General features: G+C 44.1%; 1 protein-coding gene across 1 annotated transcript in view; it reads left to right on the top strand.

Annotated features, from left to right (window-relative positions):
- RGL1 (ral guanine nucleotide dissociation stimulator like 1) overlaps positions 1-19,227 on the top strand; it is a 74,928-nt gene that overhangs the window by 44,727 nt on the left and 10,974 nt on the right. Inside the window, exons 5-10 of the mRNA XM_054384279.1 lie at positions 4,713-4,897; positions 8,136-8,269; positions 9,171-9,386; positions 13,640-13,743; positions 15,313-15,397; positions 18,248-18,337. Of these exons, the coding sequence (XP_054240254.1) occupies positions 4,713-4,897; positions 8,136-8,269; positions 9,171-9,386; positions 13,640-13,743; positions 15,313-15,397; positions 18,248-18,337 (814 nt within the window). The remainder of the gene's footprint in view (positions 1-4,712; positions 4,898-8,135; positions 8,270-9,170; positions 9,387-13,639; positions 13,744-15,312; positions 15,398-18,247; positions 18,338-19,227) is intronic.

The following is a 19,227-nucleotide window of genomic DNA, read 5'->3' as shown; positions in this document are numbered from 1 at the left end:
GCAGGGTTACAGCACTGCAGAAATTAAACTGGTCCTGAGACATTGTACTCCAGAAGAACAGACACCAAAGGAATGTGAGACAGATGGAAGAAAATTGGCTGGAAGTTCATGATGCCTGGGAAATCCATGGTAGGAAGCTGTTAAGACGCATTTGGGAGAGCAACAATCGGCATTCATTCCAGTAAAGCCAATTAAGCTAAAACAACAGCAGAAACCAGTGCGGTTACATGAGAAGCAGAGTCAAACACCGGGCAGCATAAGCAATGGAAGAGTGGGAGAGTTATGAAAACAACCAGAACCAAGCAAACAAGAATAATTAGAGAAGAAAAATAACGATTGGCATCTCAATTAAAACAAAGAACAGCTAGCAGAGCTAATCCCTTAGTGACTTTATATATAGAGTCCTAGCGAAAGTCTCTCTGTGTGCTCTTCAACCAGTTCTTCCCAGATCAGAAGAGGAGCAGATCATTTGCTGGAAGTCATCAGCACCTTATTTATAAACAAGCTGGGTGTGAGAGGCTACCCTTCTGTCAGCCTTTGCTTGCGTTTTACATACATTTTACACCCAATTCAGAGTTGAGATTCAACTGCCTATGGTGTTATTTAACAAGGAAAACTGAGAAAAATATGGCTGGCTTTGTCTAGCTTGTGTGAACAGACCTGAAAGCTATTGCAGGGACAGTGGAGGAGAGGGAATAGCCTGCTGTAAAGATTATCCCATTGGTAGTCTTAGCAAATTACAGGTCATTTTGTGCATGTTCCTGTCCAATTTAATAAGAAATCAGTCATTAAATCTCTTTTTACAACTGAGGTTCTCCTTATTCCCCTTACTGGAAGAGATTCTCTTCAGAAGTAATTGTAGTGGGAAGGAAAATATTGCTTTTGCCTTTTTGGCAAGAAATGATCTCTTGAATTCCTATGCAGACCTCGTCAGGACCAGTGTTAGAGCTGTCTTCCTGGTTCAGAAAAGAATATGCAGAATTTCCATGTAACATTTTGACTGACTTGTGGCTATGTGATAGGAAGGCCTCATTTTCCACCTTTTCAATGCCCTGCTAGCTCAGCTTAACAAAGTTACACTTGGAGCTGCCAGAGTCTCATCAGATTTTGTGGTGGCTCATAGGTAGATGGGAGCGGTTAGTAGTTCTGTGTTCCCAATTTGTGAATGGCAGGATCAGATACGCTTCTTTCACCTAAGAGTAGATGGAATTTGGAGACTGAAACCTTCAGAGATAGGCTTCAGGCAAAGCTGGTATGGAAATCAGAAGACTTTGATAGGTGTGAAAGCATTGCTTAACAGAGCCCAAAGCCTGTGGTTGGCAGGACAAGAGTTAAACATTTTTTTCTTACAGGCAGGGAAGGAAAAAATTATAGTTCATTGTCAATGCATGAAAAATGTCATCTGTGATGTTTCTTTTCTGTCTGGGGTCTTGGAAGGCTCCCATTCCTATCTCTGTCTGTATGTGGAGTACAGGGAGTCTCTTCTCAAGGGCAACAAATGTAAAGGTACTGCAAGATATGGGCAATTCTCCAGCCCCTTTTCAGCAAGGCTCCCTCCCTGACACACTGATTAAACCGTCGGGCGGTAGGAGGTCAGTAGGGCACTGTGTACCTTTCTTCTCTTTCTTATTTCCCCTCTTGACTGAAATGATTTTGCTGGCAAAAATCAGTGTCTGTAACAGCTGTGAACTCTTCACCCTGCTCTGGGAGACTGGCTCTGTCTTAAACTCTGTTTATTCTTCAGCTTATGAAAGTGGCCTTCAACCAAGCCTCCGAAAACTAAGAGTGTGTGAACAATATTAGCACAAGAACTCACCCTGTGGAGAGGCTTCTCCTTCCAAATCATTGCTGAACTGGTAAATGCTCATGGTTTTAAGTGCTGCTGTGACACAGTGCTCTGGGAGTGAGCTGGAGAGGATGATTAAAAATGTGAGGAAAGGAGAGGGCAGAGTGAGAGCTTGGTGGCCTCTCTGTGGGCACCCATCTGTTGGTGGCCTTCTTGCACCTTAGGCTGTGGAGCTGGGCAGGAACTGTTGGCTTCACTGTCATGGTCATGGAGCACTGGCTGTTGTATGACACCTGTCTAGTTGAGAAAAATCGTTCTGAAGCTCCAGATAAAAACTCCACCACTGGCCTAAACCACAAAGGTCATCCCTGTTGCATGTGTGGTGTAAGCTTGTCTGAGCAGAGTTGTGAAAATTTGGTCTCAAAATGGTTTTCAGATGTGACAAGTCTTCCAAGCTGTATAGTCTGTTTCATATTTGCACTGAAACCTGAAATCCAGAACACGTTTGCATGTTAGCTTTTGGTTGCAAATACTCTTTGTAGCTCTAAAATTGTAACTCCAGAGGTTCTCCTGTCAGCAAGCCTAACCAAACACTATTGCTGACAGACTGCCAAATACTCTAGTGAGAAATTTGAAGTTGCCACAACATCAGAGGAGGAAACAGAAGAAATGACAGACTGAAATGAATGGGACTTGTAAAATGACATCTGTATGGGATTAAAAGTTAATTGAGTTTTAAGGAAAACACAAGGTGATTAAGATGAGACAAGGAGAGTGGGAGAAACTACTCTTTCATAACTACTGGTTTATTGTGAGTGCCATTGAGCAGCTCAGTTAACCAGATATTGCTGTGGTTTCCTTACTTGCAGAACAAACATGCTCTGATATGAGAGCTTTCTTGGCTGGCCTTTGGGTTCTACATGTGAAATCTGTGTTCATATTTGAACTCCTCTCATGATCTCATAAACTGAGGAAAGAGAAGTTCCTCTGGCTTGCTTTTCCCTTTTCATCTTGCATCTCTGGGTCTATATTAACATGATAGACCCAGAGCCACCACATTCATGTTTTTGAGGATTTGAACTTTAAAACTGTGCCTGATTGCCATGAGCACAGAGCCCCGATGCAGTTGGAGCAGACACATTGGTGTCTTCAGCTGTAGACTTGTGGCTGAGGTTTTTACTGAGGGCATGTCCTTTTCCTTTTCATGGGGTGTCATCAGGAGCTTGGGGTACTGTTACTGCATGAGGATCTTGTGAAATGGGGTTGTTGGAAAAGGTATCAGGGAAGATTTCTGTGATAAATATGGTCTTTGAAGGGCTAAGCTCAGCCCTAAGCACTTACAGAACCCAGTAGGACCCAGTGCAGACTGGGGCTGATGTTAACTTGGTCATCTCAGCTGTGTTTCTGATGACTCATGAGATCATCTTCCCTGCAGAACTGTTTCTTGTTTCCTAAACATTTTCCCTGCTTCCTGTAACACCAATACCTGTGAGTCACCTCTTGTGCCTGCCACAGCATTTAGGACTACTGGCTGGAAGAGATGTGAAGTACTGGGATGGTTATCATAGAGGGAATCTTCAGGACTTTCTTTTCTCAGAAGTAGAGATGTTTGTTGTGCCTTTTCTTCTGGAATAAGGGGCTTTTTCCCTTTCATGTTATGTCTTACTCTGAACCCCACAGTAGGTGATCATGAGACAGTGGCCATGGCCAGTGTGCTATGTTGCGTGACCACACAAAAATCCTTTTCAGCTCAGATAAACAAAATTCTCTTTAAAAAGCATTTTGATCTTATCTGTGTCTTCCCAGCCTGCAATATCTGCTGTGACCAGTGCTGACTGATGCATCAAAACATACCTGCTGGTTTACCAGCATGTTGCCATGACAAACCAAAGACCTCACAGCTTTTCCTGCAGGAGGAAAAAAAAGAAGTTGCTCATTATTTTTAACCTAGGCTTGAATTTTCTTAAATCTATAAAATAAGATCTCCCTGTACACAACTGTTAGACCATTTCCCTTAGCACCTCATCCAGACATCTTTAAGTATCTCCAGGGATGGTGTCTTTGACCTCACCTTGAGTGCTGTGTGTAGTTATGGACTCACCATTTGAGGATGTGAAGGTCCTTGAATGTGTCTAGAGGAGGGCAATCAATCTGGTGACAGGGTTGGAAGGCATGTCCTGTGAGAAGGGGTGGAGGGCTCTGGGTTTGTCTAGTTTGGACAACAGGAGGCTGACCTCATTACTCTCTGCAACTTCACAAGGAGGGCATGTGGACAGGGAGCTGCTGAGCAATTCTCCCTGCGATTCAGGGACAGGATGTATGGGAATGGTTTGGAGTTGTGCCAGGGGAAGTTCAGACTGGACATCCAGAAGCATTTCTTTTCCAAGAGGGTGGCTCAAACCCTGGAATAGGCTTTCTAGAGAGGTGGTCAATGTCCTGAGACTTCAGCGTTGAAGAGGCATTTGGCCAATGTCCTTAGTAACATGCTTTAAGTTTGGGTCAGCCCTGAAGTGGTCAGGCAGTTGGACTAAATGGTCATTGCAGGTCCTTCCAACTGAATTAAGCTATTCCATTGTGTTAATTGCTTTAGCTGTCATTATTTTATGTCCTGAATTCAACAGGAAGGTCTCAATATAGCTTACATGGATTTGATTCTTTGTTAGTTTGCATTTGCCAGGGCTGTAACTTTTAGGAGTGCAGACCAGGGTCAACTTCACTGAAGTCCCTGGCAAAACCTGAGTGGCTTCTTAGTAAGATTCCATACATAAAAAGGATAAATTAACTTTCTTGCCCAGAACAGTCTCCATGTGAGTTCTGGTGAGTTGTGACTGTCTCAGTGTCTTTATTGCTGTGTGAGATACAGGAAGATCTGCTTGCATCCATAGGTGCTGTGTGCAAGCCTTGTCTTCTCTCTGTTCGCTCTTAGTGCGATAGCATCAATCTTAAGCGCCTGGCTCGATCAGTGTTCTGAGGATTTCAGAGAGCCACCCGACTACCCATGTTTGCTGAAGTTGCTGCATTACCTGAAGAGGAACATGCCTGACTCTGACCCAGAGAGGAGGGCACAGAACCTCTTGGAGCAGTTCCAGAGCCAAGAAGTGGAGAACGACTGTGAGTTACTTTTCCCTTCTGCCTTTCTGTTTTCCCAGTCTATGTGGTATCACAGGGATTTATGTGGAACACAATTAATTAACTCTTCTGCTTAACTGATGCTATTGAGAGGCTCACTGGTGCCTTCTTCCTTGTTTCTTTCTTTTTAAAAACAAAATCTCTCTATGAGGCTGCAGGTTTTGTGTGGGATGAAGTTGTACAGTGTAGGTGCCCATATCTGTTCATTTTGGGATGGACTGGGAAATCCAGCACTTCTCAAATACTTAGCTGCTCAGAGCTTTGGCTAAGTGGCTAATTGTCAGTGTAATTTCCATGTCACTGAATTAGAGCCCACAGCTGCTCTTCAGCTGGGCTTCTTATTTCAAACATCTCCTTCCCCCAAGAAAAGCCCAAACCAACAAAAAGCAAACTACAGAGCTGCAACAAACTACAGTCTGAGTCAGAAGCCCTGTTGTCATGAGGCTTTTCTTCCTAGTTACCGTGTCAGAGGAAGTGACTGTGGCTGTTTTTTCCTATTTGAGTGGCTGGCTGCTGGTATCCAAGGACAGAGGAAAATCTGACGTTATTGGGGGTCACAGTGGACCGAAACAATAGTGAGCTGTAGTAACACAGATAATGCTGTGTGCAGCTTCCAGCCTCACACATACCCTTACCCTGCTCAGAAAGCTTCCTGTGTCACAAGCTGGAAAGCCATAGGAGCTCATGGAGTGTGTGAGAACTAAGATCAGCTTCCAGCTTTGGCAAAGGGGCAGGAGGGAATAATGAATGTAATAAAGGAAATGACAGAACACCCCCCCCCATTTCATCCCTTAAAACCCATGTCTGCCGGATGTGCCAGAAATACCATCGCAGTGTGTAGTGCTGTGAAACGCCAAATTAACTTGGCCATTAACATGGACATAAAAAGGAGTAGTGCACAAAGCCCAGGCGTTTTCCCTGTGGAACACAGGCAGGTGAATGGGATTGCCCATGTGGGCCTATTGATGTCCTTTCCTGGATTAGGTTCCCACAGGGCAATCAAAGAAAGCTCCCAAGAGCTATATTTGGGTGCATCTCTTATTCAAAGCGAGCAGAAGTTCCCAGCAGCTCTTCTGCACTGATTTCTTCAAGTAACAGTTGAAAAGGTTTTTTCCAAGTTACAGATGGGTCAGCCTGGACGATACTGTGGCAGATAACATGATGAACTGTGGCAGAACAGAGGCTGTGAATTAGAATAAAATAAAAGAACACAACTGATCTGTGGCGTCTGCAGAGAAGAGTTTTAGAATTGCCACTTCTTTCAGAGAGTTCTTTCAAGACTCTAAATGTGTTTGTCTGCCATCAAGGCTGGGTAATAATTATCATTCTAAAGCGTTCATCCTGTGCTCTGAATTTACAAATCTGGGTCCTAATCCTGCAGTTTGATCTGGGGTAATCAGAGCTCCATTCAGTGCTGCCATCAGCTATGCCAGCAGATTAGATTGCAGAACCAGATCCATAGATAAAAGCTGTTCCTGGCCTCACTTCTTGCAGCTTGAGCAATACAACCCAAGGTGAGTCAGAGACTGCAAATTCAGAAGGGGCACGTGGTTGCCCTCAGCGAAGTCAAGAGGGCAGCTGGGCTCAGAGAGGGTTAAGTGGATCAGGGTGATTCGAAAACAATGAGATACTTGAGTACAAGAGGATTCCAGCTTCTTGGAGGGTAGGGAAAAGACTGGTTAAGTGGTTATGAAGGTGAAAAAGATGGGAGAAAAAGAGGTATGAAAAGGGAAATCTTGCTTTGGCCTGATTTTAAGGATATTGTGAGGATTTTAGTAGGCAATGATGAGAATTTTCAGTTGAATTTCAAGAGCTGAAAGGAAAATGAGGAGTTACACAGCCAAAAAGAGAGAAGAAAAAAGAGTGACTCTTGTAACAGTTCAGCAGAAGTCCATTTAATTATCTGTATGGTTACAAAACAGCCACAGAAAACCCCGCTGGGACAGAGGTCTCCATTTATCGAGTTCAGCTCTGTCAGTAAATGTACAGATGGAAGTCTGGGTGCAGCCTGTACCCCTAATTTCTTATATCAAAACTGCAGTGATTTACATTGGTGATTGGTGCTGTTTTTTGGTTTTTTGTTTTTTGTTTTGTTTTTTTTTTTTTGCTAATGGCTGAAGAAAGGAAAACCAGAGTATTTTGACAACCAGTGATGAAGTCTCACTTTATCTGCTTTTGTTACTTTCATGTTTGCTTTAATTGGGTAATGAAGTGTTGCACAACATACCGGGACATGCACTGTGTGTGGTTGTTAATGAAATCCCCCTGGTAGTAAACTCAGTGCTTGTGGTGTTAGTCTTCAGGTCCACTTTTTTTCCCCCCTTCCTTCTCAGGGAGTTACTGCTGTCTTACAGTAAAAGGGATTAGGAAGAGGATTTGTTTTCAGGAGTTTTCTGTTTGACTTCCTCCTCCACCATGGGAAACAAGGGCATATCTTTGTGTTTTAATGTGGCTTTGTTCCTAACTTGTGGGAGCCAGAAGGTGGCATGGGAATATCCATGCAATCCCTTCCCTTCTGCACAGGACTGGGTCCCTCAATTGAGAACAGCTCTCCTCTCCCACCTCTTCACTGCTGCCCAGTGCAAGTTTAGATGAAGCACTCAGCTGAGTGCTGTAGGTGCTCATGGTATTCCTTTGGCTGGGAAGAATTCCCAGAGAGGGAAGGTGAGGGATGCTGGAATAAACTTTCTTCAGTACAGCCCATGTGGCCACAAACAGTGCCAAGAAATCTGATAGCTCTTTTTATTTTTCATGCGGGAGATGAAATCTGGATGTAAGAGCATTCCTAATGCAATATTTTGGGGAGATAACTGCAATCTCGTTCCTCTGCAGTTTATTTTTTGTTGTTTACATATTATAAAATGCATAAATACTGAAAAGTTAGATTAGCAAAATTCAGCTGTGCTAATAAGAAATTTTTGTTGGGGGGTGGTGGTGTTTCTTCTTTCAAAAGAAAGGTTAGAAAATGGGCTAGGCCATTTCTTTGCTAAGAATCCTTCAACAGCTCAGTTCTAACTCAGTTTCTCTTTCTTCCACCTTCTGTTTGCCAACAGGTCAACATCTTTCTTGTTAAAACATGCAGCACAGTGGGACCATGACATCAGGCATGCCCCTTGGAGCATTCTGCTGCAATATATACTATAGTCTCTTAAACAAACTTCTGCTTTGATTCACTGCTTGCTGTACACATTTACAAAGTTGTGTTTTTTATCCTGGACAGGTGACAACTTCATTAATATTACCTTCTGTGACCTGGATCATAAAGAGGAACTGGAGATCCAGTGTGAAGAAGATGTAGAATTCTCTTCTTTCCAAGAGGACCTAGTGGCAGAACAGTTGACATATATGGATGCTGTACGTAAATATAGAGCTTGAGATGTGAGGGAAAATAGTGCTGGGTTTCTACAGTCTGTCTGTATAAATACAGTGTTCAAAAGTAGGTGAAACACTTTTCATTGGTGACCAGTTTTAAGACAAGGAGCAGTGGGCACAAACAGGAATGCAGGAGGTTACACCTCAGCATCAAGGAGAACTTTCCTGTAAGGGTGCTGGAGCCCTGGAGCAGGCTGCCCAGGCTGTGGAGTCTCCTTCTCTGGAGACATTCCAGACCCACCTGGACACTGTGATCCTGGGGACCCTGCTTTAGCAGGGGGGTTGGACTGGATGATATCCAGAGGTCCCTCCCAACCCCCCACTATGATGGGATAGTGTAGGTTGTTGGGACACAGAACACAGGTCTACCTGGTTATCCTTCATTGGGCTTTTCCCTTCAGTCATTCTGAAGTTTTGGTTGGGTTTCTTTAAGGTGTGACTGTGAACTCTCCAGCCTTCTTGGCAAAGTTCAGTGTTTGACACCTGAGATATAGCACATTTTGACTGTATTACTACCTGGCCTAAAGATGTACAGGTAATCTTTAGTGTTCTGGTTTGGTTTGTCTATATTAATCTCCTTCAAAATATCACTGTATCTTCTTTTTTTCCCCCCCCCCTCCCCCTTTCCCCTTGGTCATGTGACTGATCTAAAGGTGTCTCTGATTTTCCCAGGACTGTTTAGCTGACAGGTTTCCTAGGGCATCAAGCCTATAAATAATATGCTAAAGTGTCTTATTTTAAACTAAGAGAAACCAAATCTTTAGCTTTTTAATTCACATTAGATTTTAGATGCAATTTGCACTGTAAACATTCTTCACTGTCTTGTGGACAATAGAGATCTAGGAGAATCCTGCTGACTTAAGAAATCTCTGTTTCACTCTAGAAACTCTTCCAGAAAGTTGTTTCCCACCACTGTTTGGGAAGCATCTGGTCTCGAAGGGACAAGGAAGAAAACAAGCACCTGGTACCTACCATCAGAGCCACCATCGTTCAGTTCAATGCAGTTACCAATTGTGTTCTCAGCACTATCATGAAGAACAGGGAACTCAAAACACATCAAAGAGCCAAGATTATTGAGAAGTGGATTCATGTTGCACATGTAAAGCATTTATTCTGTATTCTTTAATGTTTCTAGTGTGGGAGGCGGGAGGGGATAAAGGGGTTGTATGTATTGGTCCCAGGTCAGTGAACATCTTAGCTCTAAATCTTTCTCTTTTGGACTGCTTTTCTTTGTAATAGCAGATGAAATATTCCCCTTTCTCTCTTTAGCTCCTTCCCCACCATAGAAATAGGGTTGGTACTGGTCTCTTCACAGGGCTGGGAGCTCTAATTAGTGGGTGAGGCAGATGGGGAGTGCCATATACTTGATAATATAAGATTTATAAGTCAGGGATAAATTCAACCACTTCCCTAGGACGGAAATACTGCTCATATCAGTGAAAAGTGAAGTGATGGTTGATAGCATCCAAAGGTTAGACTTGTTTTCAGAGGAACATTTAACAAGAGTGGAATTGGACTGGCAGTGGTGCAGGCAGGATAAGCTTTGTGGTCACCTGTCTTGGGCCATTAATGTTCAGTCAATGGGCAACATGCTCCCTCTCCTGTGTCTATGAGCACAGTGGGAGCTGAATTCAGATGTGGTAGAGGACAGCACAGCTGTTTGTGTTTTCATACCTTCATATACATCACAGAATTACAGAACCATTTTGTGTGGGACAGACCTTCAATATCAATCATAGAGTCCAACCGCTCTTTAATTCTACCAAGGCTGGTGCTAAACCATGGCCCTCAGCACCACATCTCTGCCTCTTTTAAACACCTCTGGGGATGGGGATTCAACCACTTCCCTGGGGAGCCTGTTCCAGTCTTTGGCAACTCTTTCAGTGAGGAAATTTTTTCTAATGTCCAACCTAAACCTCCCCTGGTGCAACTTGAGGCATTTTCCTCTTGCCCTATCACTTGTTAATAGGGAGAAGAGACCAATCCCAACCTGACTCCAGCCTCATTTCAGGAAGTTGTAGAGAGCCAGAAGGTCTCCCTTCATCCTCATTCTCTTCAGACTAAATAACCCTGGTTCCCTCAGCTGCTCCTCATCAGACCTGTTCTCCAGACCCTTCACCAGCTTTGTGGCCCTTCTTTGACCACACCTTAATGTCCTTCTTGCTGAGAGGGCCCCAAAATTGAACCCAGTATTCAAGGTGTGGCCTTACCAGTGCCAAGTACAGAGGGACAATCACTTGTTTTGAAAGCAAAGTAAATACAAGGTTTAAGTAGGTGCAGACAAAGCTATCTTAATTCTAGGAAGCAGCAGCCTCTTAAACATGGAAAAATGAAATTATTATTTGTACTCTTTTGTTTTGAAAAGTTCTCGAGGCTGAAAGGTTGTTTGCCACTGAGTTACTCACAGTTTACATCAGGTGTACGAACCAGCTGGACGTGGTGGGGTGAGAGGTGCAAGCAGTGACCAGAAAAAATAAGTATAGAATTACAACATAATGCCAGTCTCCTCCTCTTCTGCTTTATCAGTCTCACGTGTTTCTTGAACACATTTTCAGCCTTCAATTCCATTCTCTTGTAGCAGATTAGGTGTTTCTTCAGTTTTGCATGAAAGAGGTTGCATGCCTTCTTCACATAACTCTAGTTTGCTGATTTCTTAGATTTTTATCTTTAATATTTTACTGTAATCTTTGTAACTGCCCTTCAGAGCACCAGGCAGCTGGCACTCAATGAGATCTCTCTCTTCTGAAGAGAACCTTGAAGCACTTTCATATGGACGTGTGTGGACTTTCATTTTAAGAATCTCATGGATTCTTTCCGAGCTATACAAAATAAGCAGTCATGAAAAGCTCAAGCCAAGCTCCCCAGCCTTGACAATGCACTTTCTATGCTTCCAGAGACAGTGTTGTCAGTCCTGGCACTTCAGCTCAGGCCACTGCATGCTTCAGAAAGCTGGTGTGGGAAAAAAGTCTGTCACCTCTCTTCTGACACTTACATCCACTCACTTGTGTTATCATCTGATGGCTGCTTTATAGCCCATGTGGCTGGATTAGGAAGCTTGATTCCCACTTTCTGAGTGCAGATCTTTAAGCTGCAGAAGGCATCAGCAAAAGGAGCCTTTCTGGGGCAGCCTGGACTGCAGCTGGGCAAGCAAGTCCAAAGCTTCTTCCTGCTCAAGTTGTGGCAGGCAGGACAGGCAGCACGCTCAGCATACGTGTTCTGGGGACATTGTTCTTCTCCTCTGTTGATTCAGTGGCTGTCCCTTTGCTTAATCAATGCACATAATTAAATAGCTGAGTCTTAGCTAAGCACATGAAAAATGCATGTGCATGCTCTGGACAATAACTGCACATGTAGAACAGCCAGTCGCATGTGTACTTAGCTGCCCACTTCTGAAGAAAGCAGATTGCTTTGTGCATGCAAATGAGTATTTGGAATAGTTAGGTGCCTGAATTAGAAACTAATCCACTCATTAGAGTGCAGTTATTCACTGACAGCTAACTCTGTAACTTAGCAGTTTGGAGTTCCACGGTTGTTACCTGGTCATGACTTTTGGGTCCAGTTTCTTGGTTTACAAGATAAACTGAAGTCTTTTTCTAGCTGCCAGCCCTCTCTGCTCCACCTAGATCTAAGATTCCTGAGCAGGAGCAGCCAATTTCGTGCACACAATATTTTCTTTAAAAATAAGAAGTAAAATGAAATCATTAATATCCTGTTACACTTAATTTTATTTTTTTTTAAATCAAAGTTGTTTCTGCACAGAATTCTTTCTGGTTTTCCCCTTGTGAAGGACACAGCATGAAACAATGTTAGTCGAACCACTCTTAAAAATCCTTTTTATATACAAATGAAAGCTTGCTGAAGTTCAGTCTGCAGTCAGTTAAATCGTTAAGAACACAAAAGCCAATATTGAATTCCTAATGTGCTCTAAATTAGGCAATGTGCAATTAGGTCAGACTGCTTCCAGATTGGATCTTCCAGTCCAAATTCCTGTTGTATTTGGAAATACAATTTGTGCCTTTAACTTTCATGTTGTCCCCACCTGAATTTCAAGTTTAACACAAAGATCATGTTCTTAAATGTGTCAGTCCCTGAAGAAGAGCTGTTATGTAGCTCCTTTTGCCCCAAACCATGCACAAATAACTTTCAGGTCTTGCATGTCCTACCACATGATCTTGAACTTGGTCTTTATCTAGGCTAACTGCTTCAAGTCCACCCAGTCTCCTTAAGCCACAAGATGTGAAGTGTAGCCTCCTAAGTTTCACAAAGATTATTTTTAGGTATAAATGAATAAATGGGAGTAAAAGTACTTGCCTTAGTTGTTCAGTCAGTGTTAATGTAACTCATGAGCAGAGCTGTTTGTGCAGAAATCACTTCACATTTGTTCATCTTACAAAGGAGATAAATGATGTCTGTTTCACTTTAGGCTCTTTTACATAATCAGTATTACTACTTTTAACAGTCAGCTCCATCAAAATGTGCAGAAGTGGAATTGCAGTTTAGTGAACTCTCATCTCCATGCAGTCGAACACTCCTGTGTGGTGTCTGCTGAATTTCCATGTACAGATGCCTCTGTGTGAGAGCTTCTATTTGTGTAAGAGGTCCTTAAGTCTGTGGTGCCCTTGCCCTACTTCATAAGCCACCAACAGATAAACAGCAGTTCCTTGGAGAGTCACAGGCCAGACTTTCCCCCCTCCTTCTTGCTTCCACCTGCATTGCCAGGAAATCTGTGCTATTTTGGGGAGAACCAAGTTTTTCAGTATGCTTTTCCATCAAAGCTTCTGCCACAGAGATGCTGCATAAGAAACGTTCATGAACCTGTTAGGATTTGACCCCAGCTCTGGACAAGTTGTGAAGGTTTATCTCTCTGAGTGTGCACATACTTGAATAACAGGTTATTCCTTTGCATGTCTTTGTTTTTAATTGACACTTGGGTGATGGAGGGGTTACATTTTAAGTACCAGGTACAAAGAGGCAAAGCCTGGCTTTTTCACCTAAAGGCTAAAAGGGATCAGTAACTACAAAGGGCTTTTTAAGAAGTGTGATATTTGTGCTCTTCAGCCCAGATTTGTAGACTCTGTTCCACTTTTATTTTTACTAGAACTGGAAGCTGTAGCACCACAACATCACCACAAATACATGAAAGTGAGGAAAACAAGATCTAAGTGCCAAAGCCCATAAAGTGCTTGGTGACTGGAGATGGGGAGTGGTATTTTGGATGCTCAATATTTGTACAGCTGCCTGCTTAGCAGTGGGAATGTGTAGCAAGCATGACAGCGGTCAAACAGAAGAGCACTCGCATGATGGTAGTGCTGACATTTAATGCTCCTGTATTTCTAACCACTCCTTTCACAGGAATGTAGGATGATGAAGAATTTTTCCTCCTTGAGGGCCATCATTTCAGCACTGCAGTCCAACTCCATCTTTCGGCTAAAGAGGTCCTGGGCATGTGTTGCAAAGTAAGTTGTCTCCTCCTTCTGCTTCTGTGGCTACTCCCAAACAATGGCAAAAAACTCAGTGCTCTGTCTTTTCATCTTGTTCTTCTCAGTCTTCCTGTTCTACTCCTTCATGGACATCTGTTCTCTCAGAAGAGCTCCTCATTCCTGTGAGGCTCAGACATGAACTCCTCTTTCATACTGAGGGGACAACCTGCCCTCAGGGATACTGGGTCTCTTCTGACATTTATAGTGTATTGGATCTTCCACAACCTATTTTGAAAAGCTGTGGGACTAGCTACTCACCCAGCTCATGCCCACCACTCTCAGAAGGTCAGCATAAGGGCACCATGGTACTTGCCTGTTGTCTTTTTCTCCTTTGAATCATAGAATCATCATAGAATGGCTTGAGTTGGAAAGGGCTTTAAAGATCCTCTAGTTCCAACTCCATTGCCATGGGCAAGGACACCTCCTACTCTAGACCATGTTATTGAAAGCCTCATCCAGCCAGGTCTTAAACACATTCTTAAATGCAGTTATCACCATTGTTGACCTAGAGTGGGTCAAGTTACTGTTCTCAGTCCCTCCTTCTCATCCCAACTTTCTTCTGAATTGTAAGTTAGGCTCTGCTTTTGCATAGTGAAAAACTTGTAAGGAATAACATAAAGTACAACAGCCATGGCAGATACGTGTGTGAAGTTGGAGGAGGTTCAGGTTATGACAAACTCTTACTAATGTTCTCCTAGTCCTGACATTTTCTTAAACATATGCCAAAACTACAAAACCTCAGTCTGTACTGAAGACAGGATTTCTTCCAGAGGAATACCTTTATGTGCAGCTGCTGTATTTACTGCATGCCAAGGACACCAGAAATCTCTGTGTAGGAAAGATGGTGTCCTGCTTGTTCCTTTTGGGAAGGAGAGATTTCATTCCTTTACCTCTGATAAACAGATGAAAATGGCCCTCTGTCACACAGTACACTGCTGCATTTCCCATGCACAGAGGTGGGCCTTTCCTTCTGTTGCCCTGTGTTCCTGATCAGAGCATTGCCATCTTTCAAGGTCAGGCTGGACTGGAATCTGAGCAACCTGATTGAGGTGAAGATGTCTCTGCTGACTGCAGGGGAGTTGGACTGGATGACCTTTAAATGTCCCTGCCAACCCAAACCATTCTATGACCTTGTTTTTGTATCACTGGGCACTAGAATACACTTAAATGCTTCTAGCTTTTCAGTGTGCATGGACCAAGGTCAAAAATTAAGTGCTTGAGATACCTCTCCCTGCTATTTTTCTGTTCCTTTGAACCCATTTAACCACCTTCTTAGAACCACAGACTCATACCCTGCAGTGTGATTGAAAATCCTGCTCTGGGTCTGCATACCTATGGCATTTCTTTGTGATGCTGTCAAATAAAGCCTAAATTTATTGGGTGCACCTGATGATCCCAGGAAGGTTCCTAGTAGAGGTGCCACATCTCACTGGATACATTTTGATAGTGGTGTCCTTTATATGCCCAACTGTTAATGATCCATAAAAAAAATACTGACCTGGTCTGACTGCCAGCACAAAATGACTGGATCTTTTCCTGTTACAGGGATGCAGTGCTGCTCTTGGAGGAGCTGTCTGATACTTTCTCAGACCATGACAACTATATGACAACTAGGGAGCTGCTGATGAAGGTGAGACTTAGCTTGAATTGCAATGCTTGTGATCACAAGCAAAGCTGAGCTTAGCCCTTTCTCTAACCGACTGCCAAAGCTCAGCTCTCTCTGTCATACTGGATGAGGTGCTTTATGCAAGAGAGGTCTGTAAAACTTGAGCTTTTATGCTGGGCTGAGAGGTGATTTTGTAGCTCCAACAGGTGGAGGGAGAGGATTCTGTCCCTCTGCTCCACTCTGCTGAGACCCCACCTGCATTGCTGGGGCCAGCTCTGGAGTCCTCAGCACAGCAAAGATATGGACCTGTTGGAGTGGGGCCAGGAGAGGCCATAGCAATAATGGGAGGGCTGGAAGCCCTCTGCTATGAGGCCAGGCTGAGAGAGTTGGGGTTGTTCAACCTGGAGAACAGAAGGCTCCACAGAGACCTTCTTGTGGCCTTTTTAGGACTTAAAGGGGCCATCCAGAAAGCTGGGGACAGACCTTTTAGCAGGGCCTGTTGTGACAGGACAAGGGGTGATAGTTGAAAGAGGGAGATTGAGGCTAGAAGAAATTAGATAAGAAATTTTTGACACTGTCCCAGGTTGCCCAGAGAGGTGGTAGATGCCCCATCACTGGAAACATTCCATGTGAAATTGTTTGGGGCTGTGAGCATCCTGCTCTAGTTGCAGATGTCCCTGCTAACTGAAGGGGGACTTGGAATATATTACCTTCAAAGGTCCCTTCCAACCCAAGCCATTCTATGAAGCTACACTAGCATCAGCATGTTGAGCTTGGATACCCACAGAGAGCAGGCTGCACAGCACAGATTTCTCTGGCCTTGTTCACAGGCCAGCAGGGCCCCTCAAGCTGAATGTCATGCTGCTGCAGTTAGGTCACTGCTAACACTCCCTCGGGCATGGTGATGCCTCTATCAAGGATAGCTGTGGCTTTATACTGCTCTGTACAAAGAGGAAAAACTTGTGCACCCCCTAAGCAACCCTGAGAAGGCTCAGGCTTGTGCTGGTGAGTGCAGAGCAGCTCCAAACAAGGTTCTTAACTGGGTGTCACCACGGTAGTGCTTTTGATTTCACTGGAACAATGCCACTCAGCTTCAGCTGAGGAATTAAACCAAGATGTTTATCCAACTATCCCGTACCTTTCTTGGAACTAGAAAACAGGGCTGGGGATTTCGAAGGAACAGGCTTCCTGCTCTGTGTGTGGCCAGATGGACAACAAAGCAGGCTCTCTCTGAAACAATTTGACTTCTGCACTCTCCTGGGTGAACCCCAACAAGCTCAGGAGCTTGAAAGGAGTGAGGAGGAATAGCAGGGAAAGGTTATGTTCTGTAGAAACTAAGGAAGATTTGTGGCAGATTTTTCTGTTTACATAAAAAAGTTTCAGTAAACCAGTTTAGTTCTTGGCAGTTCTCTCCAGTCAACCTGGCATTTGTACCTTACCCCTTGCCTGGGTATCTGAAACACTCTGTTTTGTTCAAGAGACTGATGGGTGAACGCATTCAAACCTCTCCCTGTTTTGTTTCTCATCTGTTTATTAACATCTGTAGCTGTTTTAAAGCAGGTGAGGCAAGCACAGAGGGAAAATGTGTGTTCAGAACAGCTTATTTAACTAAATATTAAAAAGACAGAACAACTCAGTCTGAGCCCAGACCTTCTGGCTCCCAACAAATCGCTCTCCCTCAGTGACTTTGCAAACCATTTTGAAAGCAGTGAGGGAAGAAAAGTTCCTCAGAACAGCTAGAACCTCTCTCCTACTTCTCCTCTTGGACTGTTCTGTAACGATGGGAGGATTGATGACCACTGGATCCTTAACAGCTTTGTTTTCTCTTACTATAAATAGTCCCTCCAGGGAAGCTGTGTTTGGCCTTGCTACCCATCCTGCACATTTCAGGGCAGAGCATACAAAATGCCCTATGGAACAGGCTGGCCATCACAAGAGAGGGAGCACTGTGTGCTCTTCTCCCCACACAACAGCTCTGCTGCGAGCTGAAGTTGTAGCTTCTGTGCCAACCCACCCCAGCTGCTGTTTGTGAATCTCCACTGTAATTCCTACTGTCTTGAAGACATGGAGACAACACTCCTCCTTCATTCACTCCTGTTCTGAGGAAGCACATAGAGTTTGAGTGACCTGATCATTAGCTGTGACTGAGAGAAGTAGATGTTGTAGGATTTTTACAAGCACAGGCTGTTGTTTTGTCTTAAAAAGACAAACCACTTATCCAACCACTGGAAAAAAAGAACAGTAACTACCAGTGTCCTGTATGGATTTAGAGGAATAAAGGCTGAAGGATCTGTTGTGAAATAGCTAGCTCATCCATTCACAGGAAAGCTTGAACTGTCGAGATGAAAACCTATTGCTTCCATTTCCTGCGTGGTTTTGGATCAGTCAATAAGCCACAGAGGGTAGTTGCTGGATCTCTGTGTTGTGGCATAGAAAGAACAACGAAGTATTGCATAAGGTAGAGAGATCTTTACTTGTAGCAGTCCTGACAAGGAAATTAAACAGAAATCCCGAGGTTGAGAGTTATCAGGATGGAGTTCAGAGAAGCATCTGGCCACCTGAAATATATCTAAGCTTCTTTGATTTAAAGTCCCAAGAGACTTTGAGCAGCACTTAGCTTTGGCCAGAGCAGAGGCATCTTGGAGGAAACTTTCCTTACAGTCAGTCATCTTGTGGGATTTTGTTCAGAATTCCCAGTGTACCGCTCCCAGAAAATTAGTATGTGTACCTCCACGCATGAACCTGCACAGCAAGTATTTGTTCTGGCCTAGCTTGCCTGGTTAAATGTATCTGCAATTATTTGACACCAGTGCAGCTGCCAGCTCGCCACTTAGCTCCTGCATTAATTGTGTTTAATTCTCTCTTACCTCACAGGAAGGAACGTCCAAATTTGCAAATTTGGACAGCAGCGTGAAAGAAACCCAGAAAAGGACACAGAGACGGCTGCAAAGTCAAAAAGATATGGTATGTTTGGGGTCTTTTTCCTCCTTTTTTGAGCTGGTAACATGATTAACCCTAACTAGTGAATGACAGAAGCAAATCTGTAAAGGTGTTTTACAAAGCGAGCATGCAGTAGGCGATGCTTGCGAGTGTGCCCTCTGTCAAGAGAAACCACCACAGCACTGCTGTCAGTTAGCTGAGACAAAGCAACTGAAAGGTTTGGAATGACTGTGCATCCTGGCCCTGTAAATATATCCCCTTCTGCTGTGGATCAGAGCGAGCAGGTAATGCTCTGTGCGTGTATAAAATGTGCTCATAGCAGCTCAGCGTGAGCTGACACGATCCACTCGCAGCCCCAGGACTCACCATGTGCTGGGCTGATCCCCAGCAGTGTGGGTAGCAGGTGGAGGGAGGGGATTCTGCCCCTTTGCTCTGCTGAGACCCCACCTGCAGTGCTGGGGCAAGCTGTGGAGCTAGTGGAGTGAGGCCAGAGGGAGGCCACAGCGATGATGTGAGGGCTAGAAGCCTTCTGCTGTGAGGCCAGGCTTCAGACACTTGGGGTTGTTCAGCCTGGAGTACGGAAGGCTCCAGGGAGTCCTTCTTGTGGCCCCTCAGTGCTTAAAGGGGCCACCCAGAAATCTGGGGACAGACTTTTTAGCAGGGCCGGCTGTGACAGGACAAAGGGTGATGGTTTTAAACCGAAAAAGAGAGATTTAGGCTAGCTACAAGGATACCTATTCCACTGAAGGTGGTGAGGCACTACCCAGGTTGCCCAGAGAGGTGGTAGATACCTCATCCCTGGAACCATTCCAGGTGAGGTTGAATGGGGCTCTGTGTGTCCTGCTCTAGTTGCAGGTGTCCCTGCTCATTGCTGAGGGTTGGACTAGATGATATCTAAAGGTCCCTCCCAACCC

This window comes from Indicator indicator, chromosome 10 (assembly GCF_027791375.1).
Source record: "Indicator indicator isolate 239-I01 chromosome 10, UM_Iind_1.1, whole genome shotgun sequence".
In the NCBI taxonomy this organism is placed as follows: Eukaryota; Metazoa; Chordata; class Aves; order Piciformes; family Indicatoridae; genus Indicator; species Indicator indicator.
This window is presented reverse-complemented; position numbering and strand designations above follow the sequence as displayed.